General features: G+C 53.9%; 1 protein-coding gene across 1 annotated transcript; it reads right to left on the bottom strand.

Moving 5' to 3' along the window:
- Nucleotides 1-6,006: 6,006 nt before the first annotated feature.
- LOC149875763 (uncharacterized) lies at nucleotides 6,007-14,527 on the bottom strand. The gene is made up of 3 exons (XM_090031162.1): nucleotides 14,017-14,527; nucleotides 11,431-11,692; nucleotides 6,007-9,015 (listed from the first exon to the last, which is right to left on the bottom strand). The coding sequence occupies exons 1-3, from the start codon at nucleotides 14,083-14,085 to the stop codon at nucleotides 7,973-7,975; spliced, it is 1,374 nt and encodes a 457-aa protein (XP_089887288.1). The 5' UTR covers nucleotides 14,086-14,527; the 3' UTR covers nucleotides 6,007-7,972.
- Between the last annotated feature and the right edge of the window lie 4,102 nt (nucleotides 14,528-18,629).

Genomic DNA, 18,629 nt, shown 5'->3' with positions numbered 1-18,629 from the left:
AAACATTGCCTCATCCACACAGGGGAGAAGCCAGATCAGTATCTGGAGTGTGGGAAGAGCTTCACCCTATCTTCCACCCTGACCAAACACCATCTCATCCACACAGGGTAGAAGCCAGATCAATGTTCAGAGTATGGGAAGAGCTTTACCCAGTTTTCCCACCTGGTCCAGCACTAGGTCATCCACACAAAAGGGAAGTGATATTGATGCTGAGAGGAATGGGATAAGCTTCTCCCAGTCCTCTAACCTGGCCTTGCACCACCTTATCCATGCAGGGAGAAGCCTCATCAGTGCTCACAAAGAGGGAACACCTGTGGTGGGCCAGTAGGGGGTGCTCCTTCACTGAGCCACCCGCTTCCCTGTTCCTGACCAAAACCATGCTTCAGGTGTCTCCCCTGAGGAGGCTACATCTGCCCAAGGCCCTTCCTGGATCACGTCTACAAGCCTGGGGTAACCGCTGCCGCCACCCAGGCCCTATTCTTTGTTAGGGCTCTGTACCACCTGGGGTACACAGATCCTGTTGACCTTAGGGGTGCTTAGCACACTGTGATATTTTGGGGTGCTTCTTTTAGCCTGAAGCATTCACTAGTAGCGTCCTGCAATGCAGGGAAGTCAAAAAGCCATGCCTTCTTTAGCCAGCGAGCAAAGGGGCTATACAGGCAAGTCTCAGCCACGTAAGCATTTACAGCAAGGCATGCTATGACAGATAACTTTATTGCTCCAAGTGGGAGAGAGGGAGGAAGGAATACAAACAAAACAACATGTTGAAAGAAAACCAACTTGAGCAAAACAATGGGCTTGTTGGTCCTTTGATACGAGTGTAAAGGTACATAACTCTAATTTACTAGCTGCATTTCAGGTAAGCTACTTGCGTATGCATCCAGAGGATTCTGGAGGCCGATGCTTCAGTTTGTGTTTCCAAAAATGCCTCAGTGCCTGCACGTGCGCCCCCAGCATGGAGATGCACCTCCCCAGGGCACATAGACCCCCGTTGTCCCTGCTGAGCTCCTCCCCCACCCAACCCCAGCAGTGCCCCACACTCCCAACCCGCAGCCCCTGCCCTCAGGCCAGATTAACCCTTCAGTGGCCAGAGGCAAATGCACTCCTGGCCGCGGGCCGATGAGATGCACTTCCCCCAGTCTTGCCAAGCCTTGTGGCGTAAAAGCAATTGTGGAGGAAACACAGAGCATTGTGGGGGTGAGGGAAGGGGTTAGGGACAGGTGGCCGAGGGCCCGTCCAGGCTGCAGGGCGGTGTCCAGGTGCAGGTTCTCCCCAGGCCGGGCCAGGAGCGGGGGGCAGCCCCAGCCGGGCCTGCTCCAGGTCCTGCCCTGCAGGAGCGGTCTATGGTGCTGGGCCGAGCCCGGGGAAGCAGAAGCCGGCAGCGCTGGAAAGGCTGAGGGTGGGAGTGGGGTCCTGGGGGCTGTGGGGCCAGGCAGGCTCCGGCTCCCCTCACTCCGCCTCAGGGCCCCTGCCTTGGTAGTCACTGCCTGCCTTGTATGCATACCAGACCAGCCTCTGTCTTCTTTACTCTCCATTCAGAAACTTCCTTAGCCTGACGAAGGGTTTTTGAACCCGAAAACATGCTTAATAATTGTTTTCCAGCTATTTAAGTGGGTCTAATAAAAGATATCAAATTCACCCAAAGAACCTCGTCTGCCTATGTCCTTAGACCAACACGGCTACAACCTGTACCCCTTAGTAGTGTCACACTTCTCATGTCTGTGAGTTTTAGGGCTTTTTAATTAGTTCTCATCATTACAAATGTAGTTTACTTTGCAACGTGTCAACTTGCAACCATGCAGCCATAAATCTGCCATGTGCACACGGTAAATCACTGAATTACGTGTACTGGAGCCCTTTGATCACCAGGTGTCACTACAAGTTTTGTGTAGTGAGCCCCCTTGTCCCCCAAAAGTTGCTACAGTTTGCAGGTATTTGTGTATAATGAATGTTTTAGGACAGCAGGTGTACCTGCAGAGCCCAACATGAATCAATCTTCTGGTGACCTCTTTTTATTACTTTATTAAACAAATAATTCAAAGAAATGGGTCAGTGCTTGTTGTCTCCTATGTCACTTGGTGTGGTGGGTGTCCAGAGGGCCCTTCTCCGCTCCTGGGGGTGCTGTGGGGGGTGGTGTACCCTGACCTCCTGGCCCTGTTGGGTGTGTTCTGCTCTGAGCAATTAACAGCTGATGGCGAGTGCAATCTCACAGTTTTGCATCAGCTGTTTTTTTTCCAGCTCCCCCCAGGAGTCAGCAACCAAGACGTTCACACAAGCAGGTTGCTGGCTTGCAGGGACAATTGGCATTGACTAAAACCTGCCTGACTGCTTTTGAAGACTTGCAGGTGAACTCTGAGCTGCCCGCCCCACCTCGCCCCAGGCGTCTGCTGCAACAGGAGGGGTCTGGTCCGGTCCCACGCCTGGCTCCTGAGCTGGGGGACGGGCTGTGTCTGGGGCCTGTTGCCTGCCTCGGGGAAACCCACCTGAATCCCTGCTCTGCAAGTGGAAGGATCTGAGGCGCTAAAGGAGTAGAGACACCTGCTCCCCCACCTGTCAAGGGGACGGTCCCCTCTTCCCCCTCCTCCACAGCCAAGCGCCCTAGCCCAGCACTGGGTAAATCCTTTTGCTCTTGTCTGCCCAGGTGGAGGAGCTCTGAAAATCCCTGGTGAGACTTTGGTGAGACCTGCAGTGGGGGCCACCTTCCCTCCCAGTCCCTCCTCAGCCAGCTTGCCCACCACGGAGGGGCCATGGCCGGGTGACTGCCCTGCCTGACAGCTGTAGTGGAGCTCGCAGTGGGGGCTTTATTCCCCGTTACTCTCCAGGCCCAAGCCAGGACCTGGGGCAGTCACCTGGCCATGTTGTGTCCCTGGGCAGCAGGCCAGCTGTGCAGGAGTATGGGGGAGCAAGCGGGGCATGGTGACAGCCAGAGGAAGCTGGGACTTCGTGGGCAATGGGATCAGAGGCCCAAAGACATGGGGGCTAGTGTCTGGGGCTGGAAGGGAAACACTGAACGGTGAGTGCATCTCCTGGTCCGCCAGCTCTGCAGGCCTGGGGCTGGTGACTGGAGGCCTGAGCCATGTTGTCCGCACTGCTGGTCCGGTGGAAGCAGGGCATCGCCCCCTCACCCTACCCACCCCTGTGCAGGCTCCTACGTCCACGCTGCAGGGAGCTGCTGGGGGGTGCCTTCCCAGTGCGGTGTGGGGGAAGGCATCTGGATGCCCTTGGGCAGAAGACAAACCTACATGGATGCCCCTTCCCCACCTCGCAACTCCCCCGTGACCCCTGCAGCCCTCCCCACCCCTGTCAGCGTGCTCACCCCGTGCTGCCCAGCACCTGCTTGCCCTGGGCTCAGCCAAGCACAACTGGGGGCAGCTCCTGCAGGGACCCTGAGACAGACCGGGGTACGGACAGGGCTGCCCCTTCTCTCCCAGGACAATCTTCACCACTTCTGGGCAGCAGCAGCTGCAGGTCCTGGTGTGCAAACCCTGCAGCTTGGCACCCCGTGCCCTGCACCTACAATACAGACAGACCCTTGGCCGTCTGCCCCCCCCTCACACAGCACCCCCCTGCTCTGCCTGTATCCTCCCCCGAGAACATCCCAGCAGCCTCGTGGAGCTCCAGCAGCTGCAGGAAGCATCATCCGGCTCGGGGGCAGCCAGGTGTGGGGACACTGGCTAGGAGGCTCCGGGGCAGGGAGCAGCGGGAAGGGCCTGGCCTGGGGCACCAGCCTGAGGAGCTTTGTCTGCCGCTCTGGGTCGCACATGCTGTGCTTCCAGCCCCGCTGCCCTCCCTGGGCCCTCCGGAGCGCAGTGTGGGACCCAGAGCGGCAGTGCACGGAGGGGCTGCACAGGGAAGCTGCCTGCTGCTGCAAGCTCTGCGCTGCCCTGGCCACACGTCCCCTGTCTGCACGGGACCAGTGCGGGTGGCACGCATGGGTGTGCCCCTTGCTGCTGCCCCTGACCGGAGGGGAAGTGCGGCCAGGGCAGTGGGGAGCTGGGAGCGGCAGATTTCCGCACCCCCCGCTGTGCCCTGCCGCATGGGAGGGCAGCACAGTGGGAAGCATCGTTGATATGCTGTGCCTCCTCAGAGCCCGGGGCTAGGTCTGGCAGTGGGAGTCAGCTGGGGCCACGGCTGGGTCTGGGTCTGGGAGGCAGCAGCTGTTTGCAGCCTCCGGGCTGCAGCTGGTCCAGGTCCTGGGTAGCTGCTGATAACCATGGAGCCTGGGCTGGGGGACAGGGGCTTTGGGTGGGGGGCAAGGGGCATGAGCAGGGCTGGGGGCAAGGTTCCCTCTAAGGTGCGCGCATGCGTGGCTGTGAACAACTAAAAGTGCACAGCCTTTTTAACGCCATGCACTGGGAGAGGAGCTGAAGGTCAGCTCCTAGGTGAGGTGGGGGCGGGAGCCTGGCATGGACACTGCCAGCTCCGGGGAAGTGCCCAGCTCCCTGCACCAGCCCCCATCCCTGCCCTGCCTCACCTTGGGGCGGAGCTGCTGCCTGCCCTGAGTGAGGCTCCCTGACTCCGGGACACTGCTCCGCTCCCCTGCACGGCATCGGGGTGCGAGGAGGCACGTGGCGTCAGGGCTGGGGAGCACGGCTTGTTCCGGAGCCCGCGGAGCCTCAACGGGGGCATCACTGACAGGTCCCGAGAGGTCTTGCTCCCCCTCTATGCGGCGCTGGTCAGGCCACGGCTGGAGTCCTGTGTCCAGTCCTGGGCGCCGCCCTTCAAGAGGGACGTGGGGAACCTGGAGAGAGTCCAGAGGAGGCCACTCGTGTGGTTGGGGGCCTCCGTGGCCAGCCCTATGAGAAGAGGCTGAGGGACCCGAATCTCTTCAGTCTGCGCAAGAGGAGACTGAGGGGGATCTTGTGGCTGCTACAACCTTATCGGGGCCAGCAGCAGGGACTCGGGGAACGTCTGTTCCCCAGGGCCCCCCTTGGGGTCACCAGGAACAATGGCCACAAGCTGCGGGAGGAGAGGTTGAGGTTAGGTATTAGGAAGAACGACTTCACAGTAAGGGTGGCCAGAGCCTGGAACAGGCCCCCAGAGAGGTGGTGCTCTCGCCTTCCCTGGAGATCTTCAAGAGGAGACTGGATGGGCACCTGGCTGGGGTCTTATGACCCCTCCACCCCCAGTGCTCCTTCCTGCCCATGGCGGGGGGTCGGACTCAGTGATCTGTCTAGGTCCCTTCCCACTCGGTGATTCTGTGACTCTCTGAATGTTTATCTGCCCCTGGCTGCCTGTCATGCAGTCCTCGATGGCTTGCCAAAACTCAGTAAGCAGTGCTCCACCCGAAATAATTGCCTATCCCTGCCTTACGGTGACATAGCAATGCGCTACATCACCATACGGTGTACTACAGGGGCTTAGCAATCACGTAGGTCTACACGAGATTGGCAGCTACGTCGCCATAGTGGCACGCTTTCCTGATGTCGTGGCAAAATCTAACGGCGCACCAGCTCAATCACATTTCATCTCAAGAGAAGTGGAAATGAGCCTGGATCAGGAACCATCCCTGATCCAGCAGAAACCGGTGGGGCAGAAACCTCATCCCAAGTGCGGGGAAGCAGAACGTGGTGCAGGAGGTGCTACGCGTCTCTAAAACAGAGTCATTGTCTGAGCTGGGTAAGTTATATGATGTCCCTTGGAGTGAGTCGCGTGCCGTGCCAGCAGCGTGCACCGTCTATGCAAGATATACCAGGTAACATGACTGCTCGCCATGCAGCCCTCAGGCTAATAGAAACGTTCACCTGAATTCCATTAATAAGCAAAGCCACCGGAGACAGACGCTCTCCTCGAACAAGAAGGGTGTTTCCAACCTTGTGGCACATCGTTGCCCTTCTTTGCTCCTCCATGCATCCGGTGTTACACTGACAAGCTAATCTCAATAGTACTCTGCTTTGCTGTGTGTAGACCTAACAGATCCCAGCCAGCGGCGTGGCACGGCATGTACATCTAAAATCGGTAAGCATTATAACAAAGTTCTTTCATGAAAAAACCAGACGCAAGGAATAGGCAGAACATTTTATTACATAACATTGACAAGTGTACAATGGGGCCCTTATCTGAGGGCTCAGGGCAGCCACGAGGAGGTGGAAGGTAGGACTGACGCAAGGACCAGAGGGGCACAGGACTTAGTCTAGATTCAGAGCTCAGAAAAGGCCTTAGAAATGATGTTTGCACAGGTTTTGTTACAATGTGCACACTGGGGTTTATATGGGGGAACATTTCCGTGATTGGAAAACCCATCTCTCCGCTGCAGGAATTACTACTGAGATGAATTACAGCAGTCTGTGTGCTTCCGACATTAATATATATCAGCTGGTGTTTTTTCTTTAAAAATGTTTCTCCAGTGTTTTTCTTAAGCATGTTTTTCTTTAAACAAAGCATTTTTTTCCTGGAAAATGAAATATAATTGCACATCCATAGATGGACTCGATGATCTTCTGAGGTCCCTTCCAGCCCTAATGTCTATGAAATCTATTTAAGTTATCCCTGCACAGGCAAGCCATGGCTGCTGTTTGTGTCCACCCCTTCCCACCCCCAAGGCAACACCGAACAACGCATGCAACCGGGCATGGCCACTGTTTGGCCAGCGAAGGACAGATTGAAGGTGTGAAGGAATTTTTCCCTCTACTTCTCCGTCCCTAGGCCTGAGAGCTCCCATCCCCCTCCTTGTGGTGCACAGACCCTGTCTCAGTTCCCCACTCAGGTACTGTCAGGCCAGTTTGGTGATGCTGGACCCTTCACCTGGGGATGGGGATGTCTTTTAAAAAGATTGGTCTGCCGCAGCTAGGTTTAAATATATCCTGCTTCTAGTTGGAGCCAGGAATGAGGTCAGAAAAGGCATTTCAAGGTCAGGCCACCTGGTCTAGGTGGGAACTGCCTCCAGAGAGGCATTTTTGGAAACACAAACTGAAGCATGGGCCTCCAGAATCCCCTGGATGTATATGCACCTAGCTTACCTGAAATGTAGCCAGTAAATTAGAGTTCTGCCTTTAGGCACAAATCAAAAGCGCCAACAAGCCCATTCTGTTTTGCACAAGTTTTCATAGATTCATAGATGTTTGGGTTGGAAGGGGCCTGAGCAGACAGATCATCGAGTCTGACACCTTGCCCTCGGCAGGAAAGATCCCTGGGGTCACATGACCCCAGCAAAGTGCAGATCTAATCTCCTCTTAAAGACCCCAGGGTATAGGAGAGCACTACCTCCCTTGGAAGCCCATTCCAGATTTTGGCAACCCTTACCATAAAGAAGTCCTTCCTGATGTCTAACCTAAACTGTTCGCCGTCAGTTTGCGGCCGTTGTTTCTAATTACTCCAAGGGGTGCCAGGGTAAGCCGGTTTTCTTTCAATGTTCTGTTGTTTTGTATTCCTTCCTCCCTCTCACCTCTTTGAGCAATACAGCTAATCTGTCATAGCACACCTTGCTGTAACTGCTTAGGAGGGTGAGACTTGCCTGTATAGCCCCTCGGCTAGTTAAGGTGGCCGGGGCCTTTTTACCTTCCTTCCATGGACGTGGCTGCTAGTGAATGCTTCTGGCTGAAAGAAGCACCCCTAAATATCATGGTGGGCTCAGCGCTCCTAGGGTCAACAGGGTCTGTGTATTCTGGGTGGCACAGAGTGCTAACAAAGACCGGGGTGGCAGCAGCAATTATCCCTCGCTTGAAGCTGTGCTCCAGGAAGGGGGTTTGCTGAATGTAGGCACCCAAGGGGACACACCTGAAGCATGGTTTTTGTTGGGTGCAGGGAGCTGGGTGGCACTGTGCAGGAGTGCCCCCTACTGGCCCACCGCAGGCCTGCCCTCATTTTGAGCACTGATGTGGCTTCTCCCCCATGCCAATAAGCTAGTGCCAGGCCAGCTTGGAAGGATTTGGTGAAGCTTTTCCCATTCCTCTCAGCACCCATGTGGTTTCTCTTTTGTATGCACGACCTGGTGCTGGACCAGGCAGGAAAACTGGGTAAAGCTCTTCCCACACTATGAGCAGGGATGTGGCATCTCCACTGTGTGGATGAGCCGGTGCTGGGCCAAGTCACAGAGCTGTCTGAAGCTCTTCCCACACTCCAAGCACTGATGTGGTTTCTCCTGCGTGTGAATAAGCCGATGTTTGGTCAGGTAGGAGGACAGGTTGAAGCTCTTCCCACACTCTGAACACTGATACGGCTTCTTCCCCGTGTGGATGAGCTGGTGTTGGGTCAGGTTGGAGGATTGGGTGAAGCTCTTCCCACACTCCAAGCACCGATGTGGCTTCTCCCCTGTGTGAATGCGCTGATGTTTGGTCAGGGTGGAGGACAGGTTGAACCTCTTCCCACATTCTGAGCACTGATGTGGCTTCTCCCCCGTGTGGATGAGCCAGTGTTGGGTCAGGCTGGAGGATCGGGTGAAATTCTTTCCACACTTGGAGCACTGATGTGGCTTCTCCTGTGTGTGGATGAGCTGGTGTTTGGTCAGGTAGGAGGACAGGTTGAACCTCTTGCCACACTCTGAGCACTGATGTGGCTTCTCTCCTGTGTGGATGCGCTGGTGTTGGGTTAGGTTGGAAGACACGTTGAACCTCTTGCCACACTCCGAGCACTGATGTGGCTTCTCCCCCGTGTGGATGAGCCGGTGCTGGGTCAGGTGGGAGGACTGGGTGAAGCTCTTCCCACACTCTGAGCACTGATATGGCTTCTCTCGCATGTGAATCAGCCGATGCTGGGCAAGCACAGAGAGCTGTCTGAACCTCTTCCCACACTCTGAACACTGATGTGGCTTCTCTCCTGTGTGGATGAGCCAGTGTTGGGTCAGGTTGGAGGATCGGGTAAAGCTCTTTCCACACTCTGAGCACCGATGTGGCTTCTCCCCTGTGTGGATGCTCTGGTGTTTGGCCAGGTGGGAGGACAGTTTGAAGGTCTTCCCACACACTGAGCACTGATACGGCTTCTCCACTGTGTGGATGAGGCAGTGTTTGGTCAGGTTGGAGGATCTGGGGAAGCTCTTCCCACACTCTGAGTACTCTTTCAGCCTCATCACCACAGGCCCTGATAAGAGAAGCACAAGTGTGACGTGCATTAGGACAGTACCTGAATAGCTTTATGCTCTAACTAGCAAAATACCCATCATGAATGACAGGCGGGCAGGACATGGTGAAGGAAAACCGTGTCCAGCCCTGCGCCCTCCACTCACTGCTCTGGGTCTTGCCCCACTGCCCACCCTGCTGCCTCTCCATTTATTGCCCTTCCCCACTGCTGCAACTCCATATCATGCCCCGGTCCCCCTGCCACTCTCTGTCCAACCCCACTCCACCCCCCCTCCCCGCTGCTCCACTTGAGGGGGGCGTGGCATGCAGCTGAGCACAGGGATGGCATGCAACCTCACCGTGTGGTGCTGGGAGCAGCTATGGCGTGGGTATCACTTGCCGGCTGTGTGGTGTGGGAAGTGGCCTCGGGGCGTGGTGCAGGGCATGCAGAGGTGCATGGTGCGTGGCTGCGGGTGCGAGGGATGCTGGGGTGTGGCCTGAGAAGCTGCCATGGTGAGGGGAGTTTCTGGTGGCTGCAGCCACATGGTGTGGGGAGCGGCCCTGAGGTGTGGTGCAGGGCTCACAGGTGGGGCATGGCTTGGCATGGGGAGCGGCCACGGCGCGGGGGTTTGCGGAACGTTCCCATGCTGCGGGTGCAGGCCACGGCCCTGCGGTGTGGCGGCAGGAGCACAGGGTGGGGGGGCGTTGCGTGCAGCCATGGGGCATGGTGTAGGAAGCAGACACGGCAGGGGGGAATCCTGCAGGCTGCAACCACATGCCATGCAGAGTGGCACGTGAGGCTGGTGTCACACGGCTGTGTGTGGGGGGGTGCATACAGCCGTGGAGCGTAGCATGGGCAGCATCCCCAGGGTGTGGTGCTGGGCACACACAGGGGCTTGGCACACAGGTGCACTTAGGGGTGTTGGTGCAGGGAGTGGCCACAGGGCGAGGAGTTCCCATTGGCTGTGGCCACATGGTGTGGGGAGTGGCCATGGAGTGTGGCACGGGGTGCACAGGCAGGTGTGGTGCATAGCTGCACGAGTGTGTTTGCATGCAACAGCCAGGCATGGGGCAGGGAGTGGCCACGGCGTAGGGGGAATAGCCACAGCATGGAAAGAATCATATCATAGAATCACAGAAGTCGGGCAGAAGGGACCTTGTAGATCTTCAAGTCCGACACCCTGTCTGGGCAGGATTCATAGATTTCATAGACATCAGGGCTGGAAGGGACCTCGGGAGATCATCAAGTCCAGCCCCCTGCCCAAAGGGCAGGAAGTCAGCTGGGGTCATAAGATCCCAGCAAGATAAGCATCCAATGTGCTCTTGAAGGTGTTCAATGTAGGGGCTTGCACCACCTCCGCTGGCAGACTGTTCCAGACCTTGGGGGCTCGGACAGGAAAGAAATTCTTCCTTATGTCCAGCCTGAAGCGGTCTTGCAGGAGTTTGTGACCGTTCGACCTCGTCATCCCTTGGGGCGCTCTGGTGAACACACGTTCCCCCAGATCCTGGTGGTCACCCCTGATAAACTTATAGGTGGCCACCAGATCACCCCTGAGCCTGCGCTTTTCCAGGCTAAAGAGTCCCATGGCTCTCAGCCTGTCATCGTAAGATCTGTTTTCCTGACCTCTGATCATGCGCGTGGCTCTCCTCTGGACTCTCTCAAGCTTCTCCACATCCTTTTTGAATTGTGGAGCCCAAAACTGGACGTAGTACTCCAGCTGCGGCCTCACCAAGGCCGAGTACAAGGGGAGAATGACATCCCAGGATTTGCTCGAGAAGCATCTATGGATGCAAGACAGCATTTTGGTCGCTTTACTAGCCGCAGCATCGCATTGCAGGCTCATGTTCATCTTGTGGTCAATGATGACCCCCAAGTCTCTTTCTTCTGTAGTGCTATCCAACGTAGCACTGCCGAGCCTATAAGGAAGCTGCAGGTTTTTCCTCCCAAGGTGGAGGACCTTGCATTTTTCGGTGTTAAACACCATGAGGTTCTCGTCTGCCCATTTGCTGAGCTTGTCCAGGTCAGCCTGGATCACCCGCCTATCTTCTGGCGTGGATGCTTTGCCCCAAAGTTTGGTGTCATCGGCGAACTTGGCCAGTCCACTCCTGACTCCAATGTCCACATCGTTAATGAAGATGTTGAACAGGATGGGTCCCAGGACAGAGCCTTGAGGGACCCCACTGGTCACAGGGCACCACGATGAGTGACTGCCATCAATCACAACCCTCTGGGTCCGACCACGGAGCCAATTTCCCAGCCAGCAGATCGTGGTGGAGCCAAGGCCACAACTGGGCAGTTTGGCCAAGAGGTGATCGTGGGATACCAGATCAAAAGCTTTTTTGAAGTCAAGATATATGACATCAATCTCTTCTCCCTTGTCCAGGTGAGAGGTCACCTGGTCATAGAATGAAATGAGGTTGGTCAAACAAGACCTACCCGCAACAAACCCGTGCTGGCTATCCCTTAGGATGTTAGCCTGGGCCAGTCCCTCAAGGATGGCCTCCTTAATAAACTTTTCTAAGATCTTCCCCAGGATAGAAGTCAGGATAATGGGCCTGTAGTTAGCCGGATCCACTCTCCTCCCTTTCTTGAAGATCGGCACCACATTGGCCTTCTTCCAGTCTTCGGGCACGACACCAGAGCGCCAGGAGTTTTCAAAGATCCGTGCCAGGGGCTGAGCTATGACGCTCACCAGCTCCTTGAGGAGAAAAAAAAAAAAAACCTGGGCTCAAATGATCCCAGCCAGGTAGGCATTAAGCCTCCTCTTAAAGACCCTCAGGGTAGGAGCCAGCACCACTTTCCTTGGAAGTTGGTTCCAGATCCCAGCCAACCTGACTGTGAAGTAGTTCTTACGAATGTCTAATCTGAACCTCCTCTCCAACAACTTGTGGCCGCTATTCTTTGTTATGCCAAGGGGGCGCTCGGGGAAACAAGGTCTCTCCCAAACCCTTCTGGTCCCCGCTAGTGAATTTATAGATGGTCACCAGGTCCCCCTCAGCCTTCTCTTGTGAAGGCTGAACAGGTTCAGGTCCTGCAGTCTCTCATTATAAGGTCTGCCCTGTTGTCCCCAGATCATACGAGTGGCCCTCCTCTGGACCCTCTCCATGCTGTCCACATCCCTCCTGAAGTGTGGTGCCCAGAACTGGATGCAGTACTCCAGCTGTGGCCTGACCAGTGTCACACAGAGAGGGAGGATCATCTCCTTGGCCCTGCTAGAGATGCAACTGTGGATGCACGACAAGGTCCGGTTAGCCCTGCCAACTGTGACCTCGCATTGTCAGCCCATGTTCATCTTGGAGTCAATAATGACTAAAAGTTCCCTTTCTGCCTCCGTACTCTCAAGAAGGGAGTTTCCCATCTTATAAATGGGCTGCTGGTTACTACTGCCCATGTGCAGCACCCTGTGGTGTAGGGCACGGCCCTAGGGTATGGCTCAGGGCACATTGGGGGCATGGAACAGGGGCAAGGGGTGGGCAGTAGCAGAGTGGTGCGTGGGGGACGCATACTGCCCCACAGCCACGTTACAGCCAGTAGCTGCTTTCCGCACCTCCTTCCCTTGCAGCACCCTTGTCCGCACGCCCCAGCCCCTCACATGCACTTTCCTGTCCACCACCACAGCTGCAGAGCGGCCAGAGGGCATAGAATGAGAAGCATCCACAGTGCAGGCAGCGCTCACTGGCTGCGGGAGTGGCCCCAGGGTGTGGCATAGGGCACGCATGGGGGGTAGTACTTGGCTGCATACCAGTGCTGGAGCTATAGCCGGTAAGCACTGCCCATGCCCCCATGCCTGCCCCCTGCGCGGCATCCTGAGACTGCCCGCCATGCCCCCTGCTGCGTGTTACACGCCACTCCCCCTGCACAGCCCCCCCGCACGGTCAGAAGCCACGTCCCCCCTGTGCAGCGGTGCACCACAGCCTGAACAGGGCCATGGCCCACACCGCAGCCTGGGCCTGCTCCCCGAGCTGCGCCCCGCAGCAGGGAGCACACTATGGCCCCAACCGCCTCTGATCCCACCTTGGCTTCTGCGCTTCTCCATCGGTAAGGCTCCAGGCCATGCATGCACAGTTGGCCTGGAGGATTACAGAGAGACAGACACACAGAGAGAAGTGGTAAGGCTTTTACTATATTAGAAAGGGGTGAGGAGGAGAGAGAGGACTTAGAGCTGTGGCTCTTTCTTTTAAAGAGGAGCAGGGCTGTGCTTCCTACCTGCTTCCAGGGCAAGGTCTGGTGCAGGGAATGAGCCCATGTAGTTTTCCTCTGCTGATGGGTCCCATGTGGCCTCCCTGTCACAGGAGCCTGCACTGGTCTAAGGCCTTGGCATGAACTTCAACCTGGACTCTATGCTGAGTCTCAGGCTTCATGACACCCAGGGCCCCAGAGGTGAAACAGGATGGGGGCAAATCTGGTGCAAACTATGGGGGATTCACTTCCCCCCACAACCTGAAAGCTTCTGAATCCTACCCATGCCGTGGAGCCATGTCATGTAGCCTGAGACCAGGATAAAACACTTCCTGGGTTCCAGGTCAACCTGATCAGGAGAAGCCAGGGAGAGCCTCAGCTTCCTTCTCGTCCAGTACCTATAACTACACAGAGCCTTTGCATACCATACTGATTTCCATGGGGGACTACAAATCTCATCATGCCCTGGAAGAAGGTGGTAGAGAGGTATAGCTACCTTGGGTTGGGAATGAACTCTTACATTGCTCAGTGAAGACTGAAATTTAAGATCATGGTATCCCAGGGAAGCCAGATCTGGCCCAAGAAAATCAAGACAGGAAACCTGACTGTCCCCTAACATCTGTCATTATAGGAAGAAGGGAACAGCTGCTTGTCTCCACATGGCTGAATTTCATGGAGTGGGAACAACACCTACCAGGCACATTATAGAATAATATACTGTGTTTGGAGGTCAGCACCCTGCAAGGGCAGCACAGGGCAGGTCTGCAGTTTCCAGGTCCCCTGCCACTCTGGGCATGGAGCATTTCTGAGTAGAATCAGGTGGAGGGGACAGCCACAACTCACCTGGCAGCAGCTCCTCAGATCTTGTGATTTTCCCACGGTCCTCATCATCACAGCCCCAGAGCCCCACATGTCCTTGCTGGATGCTGCAGATTAAGGCAGGTGTAGGACCTTGATATCCTGTTTGGGACAGTGGTTAAAGAGGGTTAGTGACTGTACTGGGTGCAGAATAACCAACCGGGATTTGGGGAATGGATCCAATGAACTCAAGCTCTCTACTGGGGCCTTGATTGACAAAGGAGGATGGGCATTTAGGAAAGAGAAGGCACTGCAGGGAGAAGCCTTCAATAGATCATGGTCTTTGTCATCCAGGTGGTGGAGGGATAGCTGTAGGAAACAAAGCACCAACCACTCCTGATTTAGAAAGGGCATTAACCAGGGACAGGCACGGAGATGCAGTGATCCATGATAAAGCTATTACTTTTAAAGGTACCAAAAAAAAAGAGATATTGGACACACTTGTGGATGGATAACATCTATCTTATTAGTGTAATTCCAGGAAAAGGAGTGGAAACAAGTTTATTTTATTTTCGTGGCTCCACCACGATCCGCTGGCTGAGAAACTGGCTCCGTGGTCGGACCCAGAGGGTTGTGATTGATGGCAGTCACTCATCGTGGTGCCCTGTGACCAGTGGGGTCCCTCAAGGCTCTGTCCTGGGACCCATACTGTTCAACATCTTCATTAATGATGTGGACATTGGAGTCAGGAGTGGACTGGCCAAGTTCGCTGATGACACCAAACTTTGGGGCAAAGCATCCACGCGAGAAGATAGGCAGGTGATCCAGGCTGACCTGGACAAGCTCAGCAAATGGGCAGACGAGAACCTCATGGTGTTTAACACCAAAAAATGCAAGTTCCTCCACCTTGGGAGGAAAAACCTGCAGCTTCCTTATAGGCTCGGCAGTGCTACGTTGGATAGCACTACAGAAGAAAGAGACTTGGGGGTCATCATTGACCATAAGATGAACATGAGCCTGCAATGCGATGCTGCGGCTAGTAAAACGACCAAAACGCTGGCTTGCATCCAGAGATGCTTCTCGAGCAAATCCCGGGACGTCATTCTCCCCTTGTATTCGGCCTTGGTGAGGCCGCAGCTGGAGTCCTACGTCCAGTTTTGGGCTCCACAATTCAAAAAGGATGTGGAGAAGCTTGAGAGAGTCCAGAGAAGAGCCACACGCATGATCAGAGGTCAGGAAAACAGATCTTACGATGACAGGCTGAGAGCCATGGGACTCTTTAGCCTGGAAAAGCGCAGGCTCAGGGGTGATCTGGTGGCCACCTATAAGTTTATCAGGGGTGACCACCAGGATCTGGGGGAACGTCTGTTCACCAGAGCGCCCCAAGGGATGACGAGGTCGAACAGTCACAAACTCCTGCAAGACCGTTTCAGGCTGGACATAAGGAAGAATTTCTTTCCTGTCCGAGCCCCCAAGGTCTGGAACAGTCTGCCAGCGGAGGTGGTTCAAGCACCTACATTGAACACCTTCAGGAGCATACTGGATGCTTCTCTTGCTGGGATCCTATGACCCCAGCTGACTTCCTGCCCTTTGGCCAGGGGGCTGGACTCGATCTCCCGAGGTCCCTTCCAGCCCTAACGTCTATGAAATCTATGAAAGGTTTTAAGCGAGAACTTGTGTCAATGAAAAGCATGCATGACAGGTGGCTGACAGACTTTTTTCTGGGAGAGAGGGTAATTCAACATCATCAGGGCACAGGAAAGGCTGATTTTAGAATAACTGTAGCTGTAATTGAGCAATCATACCATCCAATGGGACAATCATCCCAGAAACGGAGATGAGTGCTCAAGCTGGCAAATACTGCAGGGTTTAAGACAGAGTCGCTGGGAGTCACGAATAGGGATGAAAGAAGGCAGAAGGACACACAGTTCACAGCATGTGAAAGGCCATAAGGGAGAAATGGTCTATGTGGTGTTGGTTGAGCTACAGAAAGCATTTGAGCACATCCCTAAGGAAATCCTCTGGGAGACGGGGAGGGAAAAGAAAGCATGAGAAAAGCAAAATGACTTAGCAAGTTAATTACCTCAACCCTGCACACTAGCCAGAACAAGGACCTCTGTATTTGAGATCCTCTGGAAATGAAAACTGGTTCTTACTACGCCCTGTACCTAGCCCACTTCTTTTTATCTCAGTGATGGGCATCTGACCAGGGGAGGGATTTTAGGAAGAAGACAAGAAAACTTGAGAATGGGAGGGTGAGCACAGATCTTAGTGTAAATACAGCAAAACCAGAGTCTCCAAAGAAGGAGAAAGGGGATTTCGATATCACAGAACTGCATATGCCAGGATTATTAAATGTGTTTGGAGTGTTACCTCTCAGCTCCATGTTCCTGGGGAGCCCTGACACAGGACGCAGCCTGTCTGACTCACAAAGAATCGTCCCCCCCACCCAAACAGAAGCTGATGAAGATGCAGTGAGAGACACACCTAAAACCCTCCAGATAAGGGTGCCAAGAGTGAAACAACTGCCCTAGGTCTCATTTGCATCCAAGATGAAACCAGATGACCATTCATTTACATGGGAGATGGAGAACAGAAAGCCTGAAGCAGAGACTGCAGTGAATTCTGGGATCAGAGAAGCAGGGGAGCACTGCATGATGGGGAATCTGTGCTCCAAATGCTAATCAACCCTCACACCCAGCTCAGCACTGAACAGACAAGTTCTAATCTGGATTTACAAAGGACTTTCCGCACCCCCCCACACACACCTCTAAGCAGAAGTAAAGTTTAATAGGCATATCGGGCCGTACATTCCCCGGTCCCACTATGGGAGTCCTATTTAAACTTAATTGGCTAAAACTTGGTTGCCACATTAGGGAACACTGAGGCAAGACACCGAGTCAGAATGGGTATGGGCAATATTTGAACAATGGTAAAGGGCTCATCACAAGCATCCAGCCCATTGGAGCCCTGACCACAAGTGTTGTCATACTTTTCCCAGGACGACAGGTGGAAGTCCTCCCCTCCCAAAGGTTATGAACACTCCAGTAATTGCCTTAAGTCTGTTAAAAGACTATAGTAAGATCTGGAAAAGTCATGCTAAGCTGAGGCTTGTTCACAAGTAAAAATCCAAAACCCTGATGCTGCAAGCTATCTATTGTTTCTGAAGAAGCCATGAGATAGCCCATCAGTATATCTGCTATCCATAGGCATTTCAAGCTGGCTCCTAAGTGTCTGGTTACTCCCTAACCTTATGTGTTTCCCGAGTATCAATCAGTTTCCTGAGATGTTCCAAACCAGATAACCCCTTGTCAATAGAAAAGACAATTTGATTTACACTACTGAGAATGTTTGAAAGAAGCTGAACTGATGGTATAAAAATCTGTAAAAAGCAGCAGTGTGCGTGCTGACACCACCCACTTTCTTCTCGAGAGGCTGAAGGAGGAAGATCGTCTCCCTTCAAGGACCGTGCTGAGAACTTTAACCCGTCAGCTTTGCAACCTGAGTGCCTGGGACTGGTGAGATTCCAGCTCTCTCTCTTTCCTCTTTTCTCTCTAAGCAGATTTCTGAACTTGAACTGTATTAGTTAAACTTGAGCTAAGTTTCCCCAAATACTTAGTGAAACCAGGGTAATACTGTGATTGTTTGTGTTTGTTTTCCTTTGCATGTCTATTACTACTAGTGCCATTATATATTTCAAGTACTTAACAATAAATAACTTTTATATATCTATTTTTCCTTCTCTACTTCTCCTTCCCTACTTGCTCTGCAGCAACGCTTCTTTACCTAAGCTAAAGATCCCTGCGAAGCCCAGAAATACTGCGGGGTCTGCTCATCAAGAGGCTAAAAGATTGGGATGTGCTGAGTTTGAAACACGTAAGGGGATCAGCTTGTACAGGATGATTGACCCAGTTTGGCTCAGATGTGCCCTAATGAACTGAATGCTGGCCCACGAGGGCGTCATCTGAACACCCAGCCGGATTCAGATGTATTCTGTTTAACTGTGTGCTTGTGTCTGACCGTGGTTATTGTTGCTGTGATGAACTGATTTCTGGCATATGAGGGTGTCAGCCTGTCCATGCTGATCAACCCGGCCAGGTCAGGCGTGGCACATGAGAGAGAGAGGGAGAGAGAGAGTGTGAGTGAGTGTGTGTGAGAGTGAGACTGATTTGGGGACTGGAGGAACCCAGCCCCACTGAACTGAGTCCTGCAAGATAGCTCCACTGGGGGTGAGGGCTTGCAGAAGGGAGAGATGCAGCTCCGTATAGAAACACAAGTCACACAAGCAGCACATTGATAGAATTACCAAGACCCTAGAAACATATCCCAAATAAATGAGCACACCCCAAAGTAATGGGCAAATCTCGTAAGAGGAGAGGAAATGCTAGGTGAGAAAGGGAGGAAATCAGATTCATCCCTGAAGGAAAGCTCTTGATGCATTTATGTACAATGAGCTGGAGCTATGAACATGTTGAAAAGCAGAGGGAAATAATGCTGTGAAGAAACGCTGAACATGCAAGCACCAGGAGTTATAAGAATGGGAAGACACAAGTGAAGGCGGCTGGATCAAATGAAGGAGGAAATATCAACATGAAATGTGAGAGGTCTGATCACTGACAGAGCAGGGGGGAGGAAGTGGATTTAAACCGCCAGCAAAA

The sequence above is a fragment of the Crocodylus siamensis genome, chromosome 1 (genome assembly GCF_052110815.1).
Source record: "Crocodylus siamensis isolate JL-2025a chromosome 1, ASM5211081v1, whole genome shotgun sequence".
NCBI lineage: Eukaryota > Metazoa > Chordata > Crocodylia > Crocodylidae > Crocodylus > Crocodylus siamensis.
Note: the sequence above shows the minus strand (reverse complement) of the source record. Positions and strands in the feature narration are given on the sequence as shown.

Excerpts from the sequence above, each read along its gene's own strand:
- LOC149875763 (XM_090031162.1), bottom strand. The coding sequence starts at position 14,085 with ATGTGGGGCTCTGGGGCTGTGATGATGAGGACCGTGGGAAAATCACAA. Across the intron at positions 11,693-14,016 it reads ATCTGAGGAGCTGCTGCCAG|GAGCTGGTGAGCGTCATAGC; the intron begins GTGAGTTGTGGC and ends TTTCTCCTCAAG. Across the intron at positions 9,016-11,430 it reads CCAGCACGGGTTTGTTGCGG|GGCCTGTGGTGATGAGGCTG; the intron begins GTAGGTCTTGTT and ends TTCTCTTATCAG.